The sequence below is a fragment of the Stigmatopora argus genome, chromosome 18 (genome assembly GCF_051989625.1).
Source record: "Stigmatopora argus isolate UIUO_Sarg chromosome 18, RoL_Sarg_1.0, whole genome shotgun sequence".
NCBI classification, from domain to species: Eukaryota; Metazoa; Chordata; class Actinopteri; order Syngnathiformes; family Syngnathidae; genus Stigmatopora; species Stigmatopora argus.
The window spans coordinates 9,158,421-9,178,415 of record NC_135404.1 but is presented as its reverse complement, the minus strand read 5'-3'; the positions used below and the strand labels follow the sequence as shown (position 1 = coordinate 9,178,415).

The 19,995-nt window shown below is 41.5% G+C and overlaps 2 protein-coding genes across 3 annotated transcripts; both read right to left on the bottom strand.

Moving 5' to 3' along the window:
- Nucleotides 1-46: 46 nt before the first annotated feature.
- Nucleotides 47-7,995, bottom strand: LOC144092528 (serine/threonine-protein kinase tousled-like 2). Its single transcript, XM_077625386.1, has 21 exons — nt 7,437-7,995; nt 6,354-6,448; nt 6,057-6,122; nt 5,282-5,351; nt 5,087-5,127; nt 4,864-4,959; nt 4,387-4,494; nt 4,222-4,314; nt 4,038-4,148; nt 3,336-3,472; nt 3,109-3,261; nt 2,924-2,990; nt 2,752-2,849; nt 2,595-2,676; nt 2,418-2,509; nt 2,226-2,315; nt 1,664-1,833; nt 1,460-1,598; nt 1,276-1,387; nt 946-1,053; nt 47-881 (listed from the first exon to the last, which is right to left on the bottom strand). Exons 2-21 carry the CDS (start codon nt 6,441-6,443, stop codon nt 690-692), a joined length of 2,115 nt encoding a protein of 704 aa, XP_077481512.1. The 5' UTR covers nt 6,444-6,448; nt 7,437-7,995; the 3' UTR covers nt 47-689.
- Nucleotides 7,996-9,067: 1,072 nt separating this feature from the next.
- itgb3b (integrin beta 3b) lies at nt 9,068-18,985 on the bottom strand. Of its 2 annotated transcripts, none has more exons than XM_077626499.1 (15): nt 18,862-18,985; nt 18,268-18,353; nt 17,988-18,192; nt 17,662-17,914; nt 16,729-16,891; nt 16,499-16,660; nt 16,301-16,396; nt 15,052-15,141; nt 14,690-14,824; nt 13,422-13,854; nt 11,634-11,856; nt 11,452-11,552; nt 11,252-11,371; nt 9,822-9,988; nt 9,068-9,344 (listed from the first exon to the last, which is right to left on the bottom strand). In XM_077626499.1, the coding sequence occupies exons 1-15, from the start codon at nt 18,914-18,916 to the stop codon at nt 9,276-9,278; spliced, it is 2,358 nt and encodes a 785-aa protein (XP_077482625.1). In that variant the 5' UTR covers nt 18,917-18,985; the 3' UTR covers nt 9,068-9,275. The 2 variants fall into 2 exon arrangements, with proteins under 2 accessions (XP_077482625.1, XP_077482626.1); XM_077626500.1 differs by having other exon boundaries at nt 18,281-18,353; nt 18,862-18,887.
- Nucleotides 18,986-19,995: the final 1,010 nt, after the last annotated feature.

Below are 19,995 nucleotides of genomic sequence, written 5' to 3'. Positions count from 1 at the left end.
CCATGAACATTTGTATTTCTGTAGCACAAATCTCTCCTGGGGCAAATTGGGTAACCAAATATGTCTTTTATTGGTTACATACTATAATTACTTCCATGGATTTATTTTTCTTCACAACACTCATTCACTCATAAATTCCCCGCTTCTCAACTCATTTACTGCCGTTGACAGACTACGACGTCAATGGCACTGAATCAATCATTCACTCCCAGTTGGTGGGTGGGATATTTCAAATTCAAATAAGCAACTGACAGTTTCCAGTTAATATAGAAGATAATCACACCTCCCCCTTTCTATGCTTTGGTCTTCAGTCACTGCAGTGGGAGCCCTTCCAATAAAAGTCTATGCAGGGGGAGTTAATACTTGCAATGCCTGCTGAAAATATATTTCAAGCCATAATTTCAACAAAACTTCCACAGAACAGATGCGTGTCACTTGTGCAAATTTGTGACATTTGTAGCAGTGCATCCCAACCCTGCCAAATGATCTAATTTCACTTACCGTCTAGAATTAATATATGTTTATTCATCTATCTGTGCCAATGGCGTATAGTGACAGGCACAATTCAAAAGGTTGGGAAACGCTGCTTTAAAAAGCCCCTAAAAATGAGTCGTAGCATTCGTGCATGCATACGCGCGACCTTCATCTTGGACGACGACGACGACACCCGACGTTGGACATGCGGGACTTCAGTTGGAGGCACTGTTCCCGTAGCAGCTGGAAGTGGAGGGGAAAGGCGTGGGGACGGGCGGTGCCCCGGCGTTGCCACCTGCGCCGCCGAGGGTCTTGCGGATAGCGGGCATTAGGTAAGGTTCCTGCGATAACTGGAGTACGTCTACGCGATCTTCCTTGTGGTAAGCCAGGCAGCGACGGATGAATGTCTGGGAAGGCAAAGCGACGGGATTCATGTTGGGAACTCCGTATGCGGGTGTGGGTGTGTCATACCTTTGCTTCTGGGGTGACAACAGGTTTTGGGGGGAACTGCACCTCGGTAGCTTTGAGTATGGTGTTCTCTTGGAGGATGTCCTGCTGGGATTGGTTGTGACCAAATGGCTGAAGGTAACGGAAATCTTATTATTTTACAATGTCATAGTCTAAATGAGTCCCCTATAAAGGGTTAAAATATTTCAAATGTACACTTCCATAAAATAATACAAGCACATTTACATTTTTTGCAACTGAATAAAAAAACTCCTACAATTTTTTTTTTCAGGAACCAGTTATTCCTATAAATATACATTCTTGAGATTGGACGACATTCCATTGGTCTATTACCTTTCGTCCATACAAGCTCTGATAGAAGATGACCCCAAGTGACCAAACGTCAACTTTGTTGGATATTTTCGGAGGCTCCTTACCGACCACAAAGCACTCTGGGGGAAGGTACCTGAAAGTAACACGACACGCGTCTTTCAATCCGATCGCAGGGCTAACTTTGTGTGGCGTCAAAGCACGGTACCAGTAGGTGCCCGCCCCCTGCGAGGTCAGCTCCATGCCGTCCACCGGACTGTAGCTGTCATCGTCCATGATCTTGGACAGGCCGAAATCAGTGATTTTAATCTCACCGCAAGCGGTGCCATTTACCAACAGGATGTTTCCTGTAATGGTAAAAATGATGACTGGCTGTAGCAAAAGTGCGTGATTAATTATGAATATTTAATACCTGGCTTGAGGTCGTAGTGGATGATGGGCGGCCGGATCTGATTGAGGTACTTGAGCGCATTGACGATCTGCATGACGACAGAGCGCCCCTCCTTTTCCGTCATTAGCTTATTTTGCTTCAAGTAGAAGTCCAGGTCATTGCCTTCGCAGTACTCCAGCACAGTACAGAACCTGTGCCAATCATTTTAAACAATAAAGAACAAGTTTGATCTTATCTTAGAAATCTGTGCAATATTTTAGAATCAATGCAATTTTTTAGAATCTGTGCAATATTTTCAAATTCTGTGCAATATTTTAGAATTCACCTAGCCGGGATGTGACTTTTTTATACTTTTATACTACTATTTATGTTTTTTTTTTTTACGGGGAAAACACACTTTGGAAAGCTTGGAGTAGCACCAACAATTTCGTTATACGCAGCTATGTATGATGACAATAAAGGCTTTTGATTGATTTGAAATGAAATACAATTGCCAGGCTCAATCCCTAAACATTTCATTAGATGAAACACATTTTGAGTTTGCTATGTTCAACAACCACAGCAACTGATTAAAGGAACTTACGAGTCGGTATCTAGCGAGAAGTAGTCGTACAGTTTGACTATCCGAGGGTGATCCAGTTCTTTGTGGATTCTGTACTCTCGACAGGCGTGCCTGAAAACGCAAAAAATAGCGTCAGTTTTTAAAACAATAGCTGTAAACTTCATAACAGTACAGTGCCACATAATGGTATTAAGTTCAGTTTTGCCAACTCACTTATGGTAGTTTTGCTTCTTCTCTTCACGCCAGTTCTTGTTGAGCTGATGGATTTTAACGGCAACATATCTTTGCTCTGTTAAATCTAAAGCCTGGGACAGGAAAGAAAAAAAATCACAGAAAAATTGCATAAGACAAAATCTAATGGAATCTCTTAATATTAAGTGGTGACCAAACCTTGTAAACTTCACTGAAGCCTCCTCTTCCAAGCAAATGTAACAGAAGATATCTATCGTTAAGCGTCGGGTGGTCCTTGAATCTACACCGAGGCCATTTTAATGTTAGGCAGTGTCACAAAAAAATAAGGTGAGATGACTCAAAATTCAACACATACTGCGAATTGTCCTCATTATGGATTCTTTTCAGCTCCCTGATGTGCAGGTTCCGGACTCGCTCCAGACGTTCCAGCTCCGTCTGGATCTCTGCTTCTTCCTGCAAGCATGCAAGGCAATTATTACCAGTCCTGACAGTCGTTTAATGAATCATATATCCGGGAGGAAAATTACCTTTTTTAGATGACCAATGCGCAGTTTGAATATCTCCTCTTGCTCGTGATACTCAGCGAGAGACAGCCTAAAAAATAGAAGAAATGGTGTCCGATTGAAACAATGCATACCATATTTTCGCAAGTGCGTGCTCCAAATAATCTACTAATCCCATAAACGAGCATGAACGTGGATGTAACACATACGCTTCATTCTCCTGCCCGTTGCTCCTGCTCTTTCGCTTGTTGTGCTCCGTGCTAGGCGGCTGCATCTGAGTCACAGGTGGCGGTTTCCTTTTGCCCAGCAACTTCCTTTGCCTCTCGATGTCCTCGCGCTGTGAGTTGATACGCTCCTGTTGCCTAAAATGGCCAAAAAGTACCAAACTGCTTGAAAAAGTACTACAGAAAAGCAACCTCGGCAATTAAGCACTGACTTGATGAGGTTCTGGAAGGCGACTCCGTCGGCCCACTGTTCGGTAAAGGAGGCGCCGTGGCGAACTGTGGTGAAGTGGCCTAGACGTAGACGATCCTGCATGCTTTTGTCGCGGCAAGTTCTCTTCTCGTGTTTCGACTGCCAATGAGAGAGGGGGGAAGGGAGATGTTCACCTCGTCTCGGTCAAGATGGTATTATGGAGACATCGTGTGCGGTTGATTGGTCGCCGGTGTTTTGGTCGCCGGTCTTTTGGTCGTGGTCTTTTAGTCATGGTCTTTTGGTCACCCGGACCGCGACAACGGGCGACCAAAAGACCGACAACCAAAAGACCGACAACCAAAAGACCGGCGACAAAACAAGGTAAAACAACACGGTCTACACATCAATAAAAGCCAACAATGGCCATGAGCAGTTTCACTGAGCCTGCGTGTGAGTGTTTAAGAGTTTGCATGTACATGAGTTGTCCCTTTAAGAAGCGACGTCAGTCAGGGTCTTAACAAGTTCTCCAACAAAAAAACAATAAAAGTCCGGGAAATCTGGAGCTTTTCTTTAGCCTAATAATTACTAGGGCATCAAGTATGACTAAATACTAATTCGCAGTTTGTATTTAGGGAATTTGAGCAACGATTTAAATGGTAATTATCAATAACTTTCCGGGCGACCAAAAGACCGGCGACCAATCGACCGTGTACCGGAGACATACCTTTTCAATGAGGAGCTTTTTGCTCATGGTGACGCACTTGTTGAGTCGCTCTTTGAAGCGCTCCAGCATCTTCTGCTGCTCTTCCACTTGGCGTCGCAGGTCGCAGTTAGCCTGCCACATTGACATATGTCAATTCATCATCATCTTTTTTTTTTGGAGCCATGATGGATTATGTTTTTCATACTCTCAGCAGGTCATCAATCCTTCCTTCTTTCTTCTCCAGGTCAGAGTTCTTGTTCCTCTCCAGTGCTGTAAGCTTCAGCAATGTCAGCTCAGACTGAGAGCAAAAACACATTTGTCATGTTCTGAATGGCCTTCATGGCGTCAGACCAAATTGTAGTCTTGACACCTGGGTGACTTTGTGGGCGCACAAGTGCGAGGGCGCCATCTTGACAGAGCTGCATGATGATGAGTCGGTGTGGGCGGAGCCTGCAGATGAAGGACTGCTTTGCTGGAACTGGTAAAAAACAAAGATGGAGGATATTTGGAGAAAAAAAAATAGTCTTTTTTGGACAGTAGTAACATCAGAACATGGAGGGACAAAAAAAACAATATACATACATAGTAAACCAAGTAGAAAGAAGACTGAAGAAGAAATGGAAATAATTTGTTTATTACTGCTCAAGTTTTTTGAAACATATTTTACACAGGTTAACTCACGTCAGCTTCTGCAATATTAACTTAGTTTCTCTGTGATTGACAAAAACAGACACCCATGCCATTTAAAATGAACCCAGTTCAAATGGATTGGATGTCTATCATTAAATTGGCAAAAAAATGATCACCGCCAACCCTAACAGTCCAAATATGCTAAGTCAACTCTCACCGAAGGGTTAGAAGGCGAGTATTGGGAAGAGCAGCAGCGCACCAGCACGGGGATGCCGCGGGCCGGACTAGTGCCGGAACCGCTGCTGCCGGCAAACTGGCCAAAAAGCGAGTGTACGTTTGCAAGTGTGCAAAGAAATGAAGAAAGAAGATAGCAAGTGTTAAAAGGAGGTAACGTGAGTTCAGAGTTTGAAGGTGAGAGTGAGATAAGTAATTATGCTCACCTCAAAATAATCACTCGTCTTGTGTACTCCGCGTCCCTTTCCTGCAAACAAAATAAAACTGACATGAGCGGCAGACATGGCCAAACTTCAAGGATTTTTTAATGTACATGATAACAAAATAATTGCTGAATAATTATTGAGTACATTGCACACCTTGTTCTTGTGTGTGACTAATTTTTTGCATATAACATTTACCTAGACTACTAGTGTCACAAACATCTCCCTTTCTCTTCCTGCTTCTGTGCTCGGCTTTCTTCTCCAGTGTCTGAAAGCAAACGTTAGTAAAACATTGTCAACCTTGTGCAGGGTTTGCCCGGATCAAAAATGTGGCAGGTAATGATGATGTTTCAATGTCATTGATGGCGATGAACTTCCATTCCATTCTGAACTGTCACAATTAAATGGTGGTCAATAGTATAGAGCACAAGTGTCAAAGTGGCGGCCCGGGGGCCAAATCTGGCCCGCTGCATCATTTTGTGTGGCCCGGGAAAGTAAATCATGAGTGCCGACTTTGTTTTAGGATCAAATTAAAATGAAGAGTATAGATGTATAATAAATTTCCTGATTTTCCCCCTTTTAAATCAATAATTGTAATTTTTTAATCATTTTTTTCTGTGTTTTTAGTTCAAAAATCATTTTGTAAAATCGAAATATATATAAAAAAGCTAAAATAAACATTGTTTTAGATCTATTAAAAAAATGAATATTCAGGGATTTTAACCCATTTATTAAAAAAAATCTAAATATTATATCTAAAATGGTCCGCCCCACGTGAAATCAGGTTGACGTTAAAGCGGCCCGCGAACCAACCCGAGTCTGACACCCTTGGACTAGAGTGTATTCCTAGTGTGTTACAGGATATACAGTAATTGGTTATGTAATTGATGAAAGCCAACCCTTTTTATAAGTCACTTTTGGGGGGGTTAATTATGAAAGACAAACCATCGGTTATCTGTGATTTTAAAGTCACCTCCATTTCCTTGTCGCTGAGGGAACCAACACTGCAAAGAGACTGACTGGATGATTCACTGTTGATCTGAAAAGCAGAACACAAGACATTAGATCCATTAGTCATCTGCTTTTTATACTTAGAACATAACAGATGAGTGTTATTCTACATGCTGGAGTTATGCATCTATATGTGGCTTGTCTGTGTACCTCTGTGTGTCACAAAAAAAGTGCTTGTATAATGCAATATATCAAGCTAGTTGTGTTGCATACTTTGCTGGAATTTGAACATCGTTTGAAAGACTTTTAGTTCACTCACCTTGGCCACGCCCACTCCAGTGAAGCGAGCTTCGAGCAGTTCCTGCCTGCGAGGGTCCAAGCTCAAAGCCTGGCTGTGAAGTCCTTCCATCGTGCCTTGTAAAAAGAAATGTTTACATAAGTGCGCAATTCCATTCGGTTTCCAAGTCAGCAACTTGCAGAACTTGCCCATCCAGTGCCATCTGACCAATTGTGTAACGTTTTAGACTAAGTGCCAATTATTTGGTATGGCAACTGTGGAAAGGCTCAGCTCATTGATTCAAAAGGGACTAGATCATTAGCATGGGAGCCATCACTCCTACAGTGGAGACCAGCCGGTCTTTGCAATAGACTTAACAGTAAGCGCTTGACTTAGTTGTTTTCATTTGGGGTAAACGGTGGCACCACTTCAACACAGGCTGATTAATTTTTAGTTCTTTTTATTTTTATTTCCACTCTATAACTGATTACAGATGACAGTTGGGGAGAAGGCTTTGAAATTATTTTGGTCTTACTTTGTTAGATCACACAAAACAATAGCATTTGGACATGCATAGACTTTTTATAATCAATGGATCTGAAAATTAACCTTCACTGAAAATATGAATACCACGATCAATACAAGGATGAATAAAATGCTATGTTTAAAACTAGACATTAGCTGGTAATTCACGTGGTATATTGAATAACTAATCAGTAGACAACGATCGAGACTTAACTATTGATTATTAATCAAATAATCAGAAACATCTATCCTTACGTGACAACCCTTGTAAATTCCAATGGATAAACCAAGCAATTAAACACTCTTTAAATGACGCATACTGTAAAAGCATAGTGACAGACTTCGATGACAAGCTGGTTTAGGCAAACGTTAGCCAGTAGCTCTACAGTACATTGGTACAGTAATGCAATTTAGCATGCTAATTAACATCTCCGAAAAACTCGGGGAAAGTGTCCGAGGTTTGAAGATCACTTGGCAGAAAGTTCAACAATTGATTGTAGACGCTATGCAGATTATAGTCATCGTCAAGTGTCATGTCATGTTTTAACGAGATAAACCGCAACTACTCCACGTTAGCATTAGCCATCCAGTTGGACTCACCTGGGGGTGCCTTTAGCTCTTAACTGTCAATCACGGCCCAAAGCAGAGCAGCACAGCGGTCTCACTCCGATGGCGGAAAAAACCCACTAACAAGTCCCACACGCACGTTGCAATGAATAAAGCCGACAAGCCATTTGCTACGTTTACTTCCAGTCCTCGGAAGACAGTGGTTAGCCTAGCGAACGCTAGCTGTGATGTGCAGTGTGGCCGGTGGCCGCCGGTGTCATCCGGGCAAGAGGCCGTGATCCTCGGGGTTTCCTCCACGACTCGATGCCTCGACACGGCTAAGACCTGGCCGGAAGCCGTCTTGACGTCCCCTGGTGCCCCACACTCCCTCCTCCTGCACCTCGATAATCCCTGGTCACATCACCGCGTAGTTTTTTGAAATATCTGCTCTGTGGTGCTTAAAAGCGATTTTCTTTTATAAGGAGCGAAGTTGAGGTCATGACCAAGCGCCTAACAATAGGTGACGAGCCCCGTAGAGAGAGTCGACGCTGGGATTCCCGAGGAGCTCGAGGGTGCCTCTCTCCGGTTAACCACTGCTCACTTCACCGATGAAGAAATAATAACTTGACCTTGGAAAACTACTCCTCTTTCACAATATTACACTCAATAAGTTAGTTGTGTTGTTTTATTTTAAGATCTTTGACATCTTTAGCACTCCATCATAAAACAACCATTAAAATACAGTAAACACAGAGATGAGTTTTTTATTGTGACATTATTCACTTTTTTAACATTAAAATAAATACGTAAATTTGCATGATATGATTACACAAACACCTTAAATTAAAACTATACTTGTGCTTTTTAAACTGTTTCTATAGTTCAATTTCAAGTAATAACATTGGGATGGGTGAGTGGGGTCACCTGTGATCACCTGTGGCCTTGTGGGTGGGGCTTAAATTTATGACTGGAACTTTATTTGACTTAGTTAAATAAAGCCGAGTTGTTCTTTGGCACTATTTCTGACACATACTACAAGAAAAACCCCTAGGTATGAATGTGAGTGTGGTGCCCCTAGTTGCCTGGGACCTCCAGCACCCCCCACGACCCCTGTGCTGATAAGCAGTACGGAAAATAAATGAATCGTAAACTTTTGTCTGTGGACTGGTATGATCGGAATGTGTGCACTCACCCTGTTTTTCTTATGGTCAGTCCCCACGCCCCCAAAAATTGTTGCTGTCCTTCAGCACCTCCTTTGTAATGTGGTATTCCCAGAAATATGCATGGATGATTGCAGCTCTAATTAAAAATGTAATGATTTTAATCCTTGAAGGGAAAAACTAGAACAAACTACATTTAAAAACATCTATACATAATGAAATTACATTTTCCCCAGAAATGAATGGGTGGAACTCGTGTATCCAACAACATTGCAGTTGCATTCTATGTCCAGGAATTGGCAGTAGAGTGTAATATTAAATTTGTATAACAGTATACCATTATTGCCCAAGTGATTTTTAACTTGCTGGCATAATATCAGTGAAAATACAGATGTACTTCCTAAATATTACTGTGTAGATTCCCAGGTCAAGCTAATCCACCTTGGTTGGTTTGAGACAATCCCAGGTAGTGGGAATTACTATTGTACAGTATTTTTTCAGAGTTCTCATATAAATCAGGAACTGTGCAGTCACAGAAAACAACATTTATTAAAGCCACAGTGTCATTTTGAGACAAATTTCTGATCAAGATCCTTCTAGTCTTTTATACATATTTACAAAATAACAATAATTCTTCATATTAATTTCCTTGTGACAGTAGACACCTGCACATGAGTCTGTTCCTTCCCACAGTGGAAGTCAGTTTTCATCCTTGAAGTTTTCCCAGCCATCGTCATTCTTTTCCTCTGTATGTGATGTTTGTGAAGGTGGATGTGGCCCCTTTGTAAAGAGGGTTGTGCCCCTATTGGTGAAAAATACATATTTCATACTGTATATTGATCATCAGGTTAAGTCCCCACCAAAGGTAGGAAATGCTTTAACTAATGAGAGTGTGGTTTTCATTTTAACTTTGAAAAAAAAGGAGCATTTTGAAATGAATTGTTGTGGTTGAGCAGGAACCACACAGAAGCTTATTACCAGGAAAAGGCACGCAAGGTTGGTTCATTTAAAGCCAAGCCTTCCGCTGGCTGCCTTTTGTAGTCTTGGAATTAACAGCAGGCCAGGCAAATAATAAAAAGACACCCAGATACAGCATGTGTGTGTGGCCCCATAAGAGCCCTTTTTCACCGCTGGCACTTTTCTGCCCTTGCTTTGCTGTCGACGGAAATTACAATCACCACCTCACTGTCAAGCGTTATTTCCACTATCTGTGGACGTTCCGTCATGTGACCAAACTCCAAGCGTACACTGCAATTAAATATCTGAATATTTGACTCACCGTGTCCCATTTTGCTCGTGCTCGCTCTTCCTCAAATTTAGCAAACTCCCGCCTGTCATGAATAGTGATCAGCAGCTTCCAGATGAGCAGTGTGGCCAACCCCAGGAATAGGATGGCCCCCGCCACAGAAAGCAGCACCACCAAAACGTCCGGCCCTTCAGGACAGTCTAAAGAAGATTTCTAATATTATTAGTTGTGCGGTGTGAAGTGGAACGCTTAAAACTGACAGTAAAAGGCAAAGATGGATGCTTTTGTTTTACTTCTCGCCTCCATATCAAGCCTTATATGTAAAGTACTCTAAGACCCTGAGGCAGAGGCCAGTTTTTACAAGTGGCATCAAAGCTCTACTTCCTGTGCTTTTATTTTTGCTTTGTTTCCTGTCTCGTTTTCCCCCTTCGCTGCACAAAACATCTTTATTTTAAATCTGATGAATCATTTTGTAGTGTTAAAGTAACTCGAACTAGGGTCCTCACTTTCATGTCTGCTTTGCGCTTCATTTTGCTTGCTTAACACTTTTAATGTGGAGTCAGCAGCTCCCACAGGACCTAGTCTGAGATGTTTTACAACCCACTTTGCCTCAGCAGGGGGCAAAAGTCCTCAAGGTAAATGTTGGCGTACTTCCCTGTTTCAAACGTGGAGTGCAAATTAGACGCACGCATTCATTAGAGGCAAACGACCCGAAGACAGACTTTCTCTCTAGGCTATGGGGGCCCATAAAGACTGCCCCTTTCCCGCTACTCCACCACCCAAAAAGCAGATGACAAACATGTACGGTAACTTAGCATGTGGGACGCTTCATCAGTTTATTAACAAAATCATTTCTGGATAAGTAAATTATCTACTTGTCTATCCATTAATTTTCTATTTAGCTTTTTATCATCAGGGTCCCATGTGAACTGGAGCCTCATTTCAACTCATTGGCATCGACGACAATAGATGTCCAAACCAGTTCAACTGGGAGGCTGGCATTCATCAGTTGAACTGCATTGAATCTATATTATTTTTCAAAATGTATTGTCAAAAATGTCAAATCTAGGCTGTATTTTATTTTATATTCCATATATTATTATAAATGGTTGCTTTTATAATTTTGGTATATTCATATAAACTATAAAACAACACTTGACTGATTATATTTCACAAAAAAAAAAGAAACATATGCCCTAGCTACAAATGTAGCCTATGGTATTTCTCCATTGCCCGTTCATGCCATCAAGGTCTTAATGAAATGAATGTACCGGTAATAAATAATAATAATAATAATCAATTAATAATATTTTTTGATTATTTTTTACATGGAATGCGCACATGAATTAGTACATTTTAAAATCATTGACTGCCATTGACTATCCCCTCCAAAGCGTTCATGAAAAAAAAGAATGGCAGCGAATGTGTTAATGAAGCAATTGTCCAATGAATGCAATTATTACCTGGCTCCTTGACAACATATAATATGGACTTTCCACTCGCATCTTCATAGTACTGGAAATGTTGCACACAGTCGTTCTCATCCTTGTAGGTGCAGTTGACCGCGTTCTTGTCATGAAGGACTGGGCAACACATTTAAATGTCGCTTGTTACATTTAATGATACATTGTACTTCCTTTTTTTTAATGACAAGATGTCTCACCTAATTCCTCCATGAGCTCAATCTCATCCTTACATATGCGAGCACATGTGTTGTCCTCAAACTGCTTGCCTCTCTTGAAATGTTTACACTCCACACATTCCCTGCCATTAAACCATACACGTAAACACACAATTAGTAAATTCCCAAAGTGGATTTACAGAAATTAGAGTATTCCTTAGTACTTTTTCATGGTACAAGCATCAGGACAGGTGGGGCACTTGTCGCAGGTGGCCCCGTATGCTCCAGGCTGGGTGCACTCGCAGGTGCCGCACACACATTGGCCCCGCCCACTACACAGCAAGCCCAGGTGCGACATGCAGGTGTCGGTTCGTGTGGAGCAGTTGCAGTTTTCTCCCTGCCAATCAGGGTCGCACTGGCAGAAGCCGCAGTTGCATTCGCCGTGGCCTGTACAACAAAATTATGAATTTTAGTTTATATAAATGTTTTATTACTAACTATTTATTAAATCCACGATTTTCGGCCCTCCAAGTTCGAATAGATATGGACATCCATTGCCGCCACTGGCAATAAATGAGTTATGACACATGAAATTGTGACAAAGAAGCCACATCATGTTAGTACTTCTCATGGTTTCTATAATGAGTAAAGGCCACAATGTGAATGTTATTTTCCTTTCATGTTCCACAACTTTACAAAAACATCCCCTGTGGTGTCTGGTCAGCTTTTATTTCGGTCATCTTTTTCCCAGCTGTCTACTAGACAATGGCATGGAAAACATTGAGGCTTCAGTCACCACGATCAAATGATCTGCAATAATCACCACAGCACCACTTAGGTATTTGTGAAAATAGTTCTTCAGACATTTAAGGCAGCAAAACCTCCGTTCTGCCCCCTTTTTAAGCCCAAACATGGCTTTATTTTTAGCGTCATTACCCTACTCTGGGCTCATGACTAAACACAAAGGTATTTTCATGTTAGGCTGTCTACTGGGAGAATACATTGTTTATGTGTAGGCCTTGGGGATCAAAGCTAAACATATCATTAAAATGTTGAGATGCAATGTGATATAGAAGTGGAAAGGAGACTTTTATTTTGATGTTTTGTATATTGTAAATGACTTAACAAAGAAAGTGTTAGGGATACTTTGTGGCAGACTTGTTTAAACTATTAATCTCCTTAAATAGAGATCCTATTGACACTATTCAATTGCTTTTCTACCCTACATTGTAAAAACGTTGGAATACATTGCAAACAAGAACAAGGAAATTTACTGATAGCATCTTATAACAAACCATTCATTGTAACGAACGCCCATCCAACACCCCCAAAAAAATCCCCACTTGACTCACTCAGGCATGAGAATGATGTCATAGTTCTCACTGACTGAAACACAGACTCTACTTTTCTTCATTTTGCCTTTGAGATTAAACTTTAAATTTTTAGAACTCATTTTTTTGGAGCACAAATCGTCATCACACTCCAAGTGTTTATTGTGAATGAAGCCCATGTCTCTGGTTTAGAGGAGAAGTGTTTTTGCTTGTAATTTTTCCCAGATGAGGTCTGTACTAAGTCAGTATATGTGGTAATAATGACTGCCAACTCATACTTTTGAGACGCATGCATGAGTGGATTTTCCAAGACAAGGAAATTTAAAAAACCTGATTTGGCAAGGTAGAATTTTTGATTTTGAGCATTTTACTTTTTTTTTTTAAAGCACACTCATTATCATCCTTTGGCACAAAAAACTGCCCTACAATACCAAACATAGCTACAATTGTTTAGTATGGCTTTCTTGAAAAATCAGCATCAGCATGAAGCACAAAAAAATTGTGAGTTAAATTAAATGTAGGGTGTTTTCACATTACAGTTATCTATCTACTGGGGTCTCAAACTTGGCTGGAAACCTGAGAATTTAGAAATGACAGCAATTGGCAGAAACCCAAATCGGAAAAAGTGAAGGCAATGAAAAATGGACAGATGATCATTGTAAAAAAAAAGTACGTACATACCAGAACAGAGTTCTCCTTTGTAGCGAAGGCAATTGAAGTCATCACACTCGCACAGCTTTCCCCACACTTTACCAAAGTCGTTGCTGTGGCACACACACTGGCCGCACACGCAATCGCCACGACCGCTGCACACGGCAGACGCGCCGGACACCGTGCAGCGGTCCTGCTCGGACGGGCTGTAGTCGCCCTCGGCGCACTCGCAGTGCGGGCCCAGGCGCCCCGGGTGGCACGCGCAAATGCCGCATTGGAAGGTGCCGTTTCCATGGTGACATTTGGAGCTGTTGGCTTGAGCCTTGTTCTGGCATTTGCAGTCGCACTCAATGCTGACCGTGATGGAAAGCGAGTCTTTGAAACCCACTGGTTTGATGATGAAGGTTTTCTTCTTCTTTTGTTTAGGGCAGGCTCGAGCTCGGGCCTCTACGCTGAAAGATACCTGGCAAGCATTGGCAGAAAAATCAGTTTTTTCACAGAGTTTATTCCATGGCTACTAATGACGGCGCTTGAAGGTCAATCCATTTCCCATGGATTGTATATCAAGCGCTGTCAAAGGCACTGGGACAGCCTCATGTTATCAGGAAGTAACATTAGGAATGCTTCCAGATGCACTTTCGTAATCATTCATTCGGGATTACATCAAAATCTGGTACGGGTCCAAAAGCGGGCAGCGACGGCGTGTGGAGGGACGACCATATAAGGAGAAATTGAGGCTCAGAGAAAGATGTGTGGAGCCCAACAAATGTCATATGAGGTGTTGAGAAGGAGAAGAAGCCAAATTTAAAGAGGAGGAAAAGATGAAAAACAGGAACAAACAAAGAATAGATTAATTCCAGGAAGGTTGTGCTTTTAAAAAAGGAACTAACTGACATGGTAAGATTTATACGTACTAACATTCTAAAATACGAGAGACGGCAAACTGTGTAATCATCGTCCAGAATTTTATATAGATGACTATATATTCTCAAATCGTCGTTTTATTGTGGTTTAAGTAATCATGTGCTTTTTTTTAAAATAACGACAAATTCTGATCAACACTGAGCCACTGCTCCACTGGATTTTACCATTCGATATAGGGGATGAGCAATACACATTGAAAATGGTAAACACACTCGCTAAGGCACTATAGTATATTGCCTATGGAATGATTGTGAACACAGCCAACATGTCTGTGGTCTGAAATACTGCTAGACTGCAGAGAATTCCATATATGTCAACAGATGTTAGATGAATACATTTCCTGGAGTTGCATTTTAATAATGCCTTGGACTTACCGTGTCTCCTATCTTGAGTCCAGAGCATGACTTGAGGCCCGGGATGACTTCTCCATTCAAACACGTGGCATTAAACGAGAGGGACAGTTCCTCCGGGACGCCCAGGAGCTCCAGCTCAACTTTGGAACGGATTTTCTGAAGCACATTTAGAGCAAAAAAGGGAGGTGTTATTTACAGGGAATGTACAAAAGACCCCCCAAAAAGTCACCGCAGACTCTGACATACGCGGTGATGTTATGGTGTTCCGTCAAAGAATTTGACCAAGCGTCTCTATGAATCATACATGCTTCCAGTGCAAGTCTACAAAGCAGTGCAATTCTACAGCCACAAATGTGTTTCCTGTGCGAACAAGTAGCACTTACAGCGTAAGCCTTTAAAATGAGTTGAATAACATTGCCAGAGTCGTTGGACAGTGTTCCCACCGTGGTGCCGGGAATGAGCTCGCTGTAGTTCTACAAAAATAACATGGAAGGACAAACACATTGGGCATAAGTAGTCAAAACACTAATGACTTTAAGTAAAAAAAAAGTTAATAGATTGGTTGCCATGATGGTACACGGTCGATTGGTCGCTGGTCTTTTGGTCGCCGATCTTTTGGTCGCCCGGAAGGTTATTGATAATTACCATTTAAATCGTTGCTCAAATTCCCTAAATACAAACTGCGAATGACTATTTAGTCCTACTTAATGCCCTAGTCATTATTAGGCTAAAAATACCCTCCAAATTTCCCGTACTTTTATTGTTTTTTTGTTGGAGAACTTGTTAAGACCCTGACTGACGTAGCTTCTTAAAGGGACAACGCATGTACATACAAACTCATACACTCACACGTCGGCTCAGTGAAACTGCTCATGGCAATTGTTGGCTTTTATTGATGCGTAGACCGTGTTGTTTTACCTTGTTTTGTCGCCGGTCTTTTGGTCGTCGGTCTTTTGGTCGCCGGTCTTTTGGTCGCCCGTTGTCGCGGTCCGGGCGACCATAAGACCGGCGAGCAAAAGACGGCGACCAAAAGACCGGTGAACAATCGACCGCACACGGCCACGATACACCCTTCAATCCACTTGAACTGGGAAAGGCTGGCTATGAACATTCTTTCCAGTCCAAATGGAATGGATGTCTTATCGCCGTCAACGGTGCTGAAACGCAATCATTCACTGGATATGTACCATATTATTTTGCAGCATGCTATTCTCTTAACTCCTTTCACTTTTGTCTTTAACTCAAACTCGCTGAGTCAGAACACTTTGAACGGGTGATAAATTTGATAATTTCCATCTCTCTGGTGCGGCGTTCAAAAATGTCTTTTCGAAGCCAGTGAGGTTTGGAAGAACACGCTGCATGTTCGGGATTAAGTAATAACAGACCGGTCAGAGCAGGGATTCTTCTCAGTTTGCATATGTGTCAAGGACTATACTTCTTGATTTTAGAACATTTAATAAAATTTGAGAACGATAATACTGATAAAAATTTTCATGAGGAAATGGAAGCAATACGACTGGACACTGAGCTATCCGTAACTGGTTTTCCATCCATAAATTTGCCTATAATTGCTAAATATTTCACAACCACAAAATGTTTGGCGCGTTCACATTGCAGTCATAAAGTGCTGACCTGGTACAAAGAAACCACAGGATTGGTGACAGCAAAAATAAGGTTAATGTTGTTCTCTGACATCTTCTCCGTGATGAGAGCAAGGGATGGGTAATCCTGTTGAAACGTAAAATGGGAATATTGGCCTTATTTAGCACCATTCATCCATTTTTACTATAGTGTGAGAGACTAACACACACACGCACGATGCTCTCTAACCATGATGGTAGACATGCTGTACATATTGGCGGAGTTGAGGTGACAGCGTCCATCATTGGGCTGCACAAGTCCAGCGAGGCGACCGTCTAAAGCCATGTGCGTCTTGGCATCAGAGGTAAAAATCAGGAGGTGGGATGCCCCAGGACGCCAGCCAATCTGCTCCTGGTAGAGGAGATTTTATGCATCAAACAGGTAGGATAAGAAAATAAAATGGAGAGTGATCTAGCCACCTTACAAACAGCTGCCTGGAGGATGGCATCAAAGCCTCCCTCGGGAGCGTCCCGGTTCCTGGATACCATCTGCTTTCTGACTTCCTCTGTGAAGCGGCTGACTTTATCTGTCAGCGACAGAACGTGCTTGTAGCCAAACTGGGGTCGGCAGGTGGTGTTTATGCTGTCCGTCAAACAGAATTCCACTGAAGCGCCAAATGAAAATGTGACAAATAGTATACAAAGTGAAGCCTATTTGTGATTAGCTATTGACTGAGAGACCATCCTGCAGATAAAGATTCACCCCAAACTGATAACTAGTGCTTTGACACTCCTTAAAAGTTGTATGAAATGGTTAAAAAAATAAAATTACTGCACTAATTTGACATGTATACATAAATTTGATACTCAAATCTATCTGTTTTTACCATTTGATAGATTTCAAGTGATGAACTTGCTCATACCTAAAGATTGGAAACCCTATGTACATACCTGTCAACCTCTGCCGATAACTGCCCTTATAAATGATTATGATTCCCCTTACAAACCCCCCAAAAACCTTACAAACACCGTACGACTCGTACGGTGTTTGTAAGGTTTTTTGGGGGTTTGTAAGGGGAATCATAATCATTTATAAGGGCAGTTATCGGCAGAGGTTGACAGGTATGTATGTATAGCATGCACGCAGCTCATTCTGGGTTTGACATCTCCTGTTTGGACATTTTTTGTGGGCGGGGCCATGCCAGCGGAGAGAGGAATATACTGATAAAGATCTAATGTTATTATTATTATTATTAAGTCATTTCTGTCATTCTGGATCTGTGTGCAAAATTTCGTTTTGTTTCGCTAGTATTTCACAGCAATTTTAAGCTTTTATGTAAGCCCTGAAGGTGTCCTCAAGAACATAAAACATGCCCTCCATAATCAGTAAACATAAATATTTACTCCCTGTACCTGTAACAAGGGTTCTTGACAGCCTCCTTGGGAGAGATGTACATGTAAGGGGAAATGGGTTTGTCCACAAAGGCTCCAAAACCCATGCGTAGGTTGCTGGTGGTGCGGTTCATGGCCTCGGCCAGGCCTTTTCCCAGTGTCCTTAAGCGATAGAGATCATCGTTCATGGAGTAGGAAAGATCCATGAGGTAGTAGAGGTCCACCGGGTAGTCCTCCACCTGGCGCACTTTTACGGTAAATCGCTTGGCATCATCTTGGGAAATGGACACAAATGCATATCACTAATGCAACAAAGCTCAAGAACCAAAACAACCCTGATATCTCACCAGGCCTGAGAGTAATGTGGAGTTTCTGGGGCTTGATCTGGGTCACATCCTGCGTGGCCCCTGCCGCCTTTTTACTAAGGGGCCGGTCTTCTATCACCTGCATTCGGCTGTTTGGAGACTCCACGGCCGAAGGAGCGCACCCCGCGGCCAGCAAGTTGGCTTTCCGGTCACAGCGGGATGAGCTAGCCTCACCGTGACCAAATTCCTAGCAGATCAGTCAAAGTTTATCATCATTTACAATTTCAATCAGACTATTATTACTGGACTTGAAGCTACCCACCGCTTGGACGCACCATGCGCAGCTGGGGTGCACGGCCAGACACTGCTTACATGTGCTTGCACCCCTGGAGGTGCAGACATTTGATCCTAGATCATCGTGAAGATATGACATTATCATTCTATTATTATTCAAAAAAGGGCAGATATTCTGGACACTTTTTAGTAATGCCTTGATGGATCGTTACACATGCACATCATTTCTTTACAATGGGCTTTAAAATGTTTATGTAATAAAGTGATAAAGTTATACAGTATGAATATGTCAATGTTAAATGCAAGTTTGCAACCTTTTCTAATTGGAATGTTGATGTTTTTTTTATCATATTACAATACTAATATCCATCTATCCATTACACTACCGCTTTTACACATTCATAATGGACCAACAAGTTGCCATCACAATATAGGCAAAAAATATACAGTAATTACTTATTAAATCATAATTATTAAAACATCTAGGATAGCACAAATGAAGCAATGCCAATTCATTATGTTTTAGAATAGTAACTAGTTTCTCTTGCACAGGAGCCAGCATAAGCTGTATTTCTCATAAAAGTCAAAACCAATCAAATATCAAAACAAAACTGGAGCCTACCATATGCTTCTCTTATTCCCAATAAGATCCAAAAGCACATCCAAACCGCATCCATCCTTCTGCCTGCATGCGTGCACCCCGCCAATACACATCAGAGTGCCCCCCAAAAAACATCAAGTTGTCCTCCTCTCAGGTTTTGTAGTCCAAATGACTTAAAGCCTCCCCTAACTCTCACTATGAAGTACATTGGGGGTGGGCATTGAATTCCCCTTGGAATACTGTTAGGGTTGCTGAAGAGCACACTGCCCTTTACTGGATGTTAAGAGCAATCGCAACCAGTTAAAATTTACTTTTTCTGTTAATGTAGTTTACTCTTCCAACCACTAGATGTCACAACTAAAGAACTAAACTACTAAAGACTATTTGATTTGTTTTACATCGTACTGGATTGATCCTGTTACATATACTACATCACTTAAAAAATGTAACTCTGTGCCATTGAGAACGAGAGACATGAAATTCCGGCTTTTTTCTTTCTGCCATAAATTGAGTTTATCGCTTGTAGATGTCCAATCCATTAGAACAGGGAGAGTGGCAGCGAATGGACCTTCATTCAAACCTATTGGCGTCAGTGGCATAATGTATGCACATTTATTCTATATGTTACAGGTGGGTTTGGAGTTCTTCTAATTTTATTTTCTGTGGCAAGTTAACAACTTATGATAGTATTTTAAAATCTTTGCTGATTCTTCTGCTGAAATACAAGATAGAAATTGCTTCGTCGCACTGACCTAAGGTCAACATTCAAGGAGAGATTCATTTATCAGTACGTGTCTGTTTTGACTTGAGCCAAAATATTTGAGTGGGAAAGCATTAGTGAGGATTTATCTGAACTCGTGGTATGTTTCAGGGTTGCTTTTGTAACTGTGAACGGTATGAAGGCTAACGCCGAGCCAGACAACGGCCTTAAGTATACGTAGAGTGTTGAGTTGGTAAACATTGATATAATTTAGGCAGGTTTTGCTAAATTGAAACGATAACTTTTTTCAACATAAGTATGCAAGTATTCCATTTCTAACGACTTTGGTGTTTTAAAACGGAAAATCTTTCTGGTAAACGTTCTTTGGAACAAATTTTCCAAATCATTCTTTGTAAAATGAGACTCCTCATATTAGTGGAACATTTTTTCAGTTT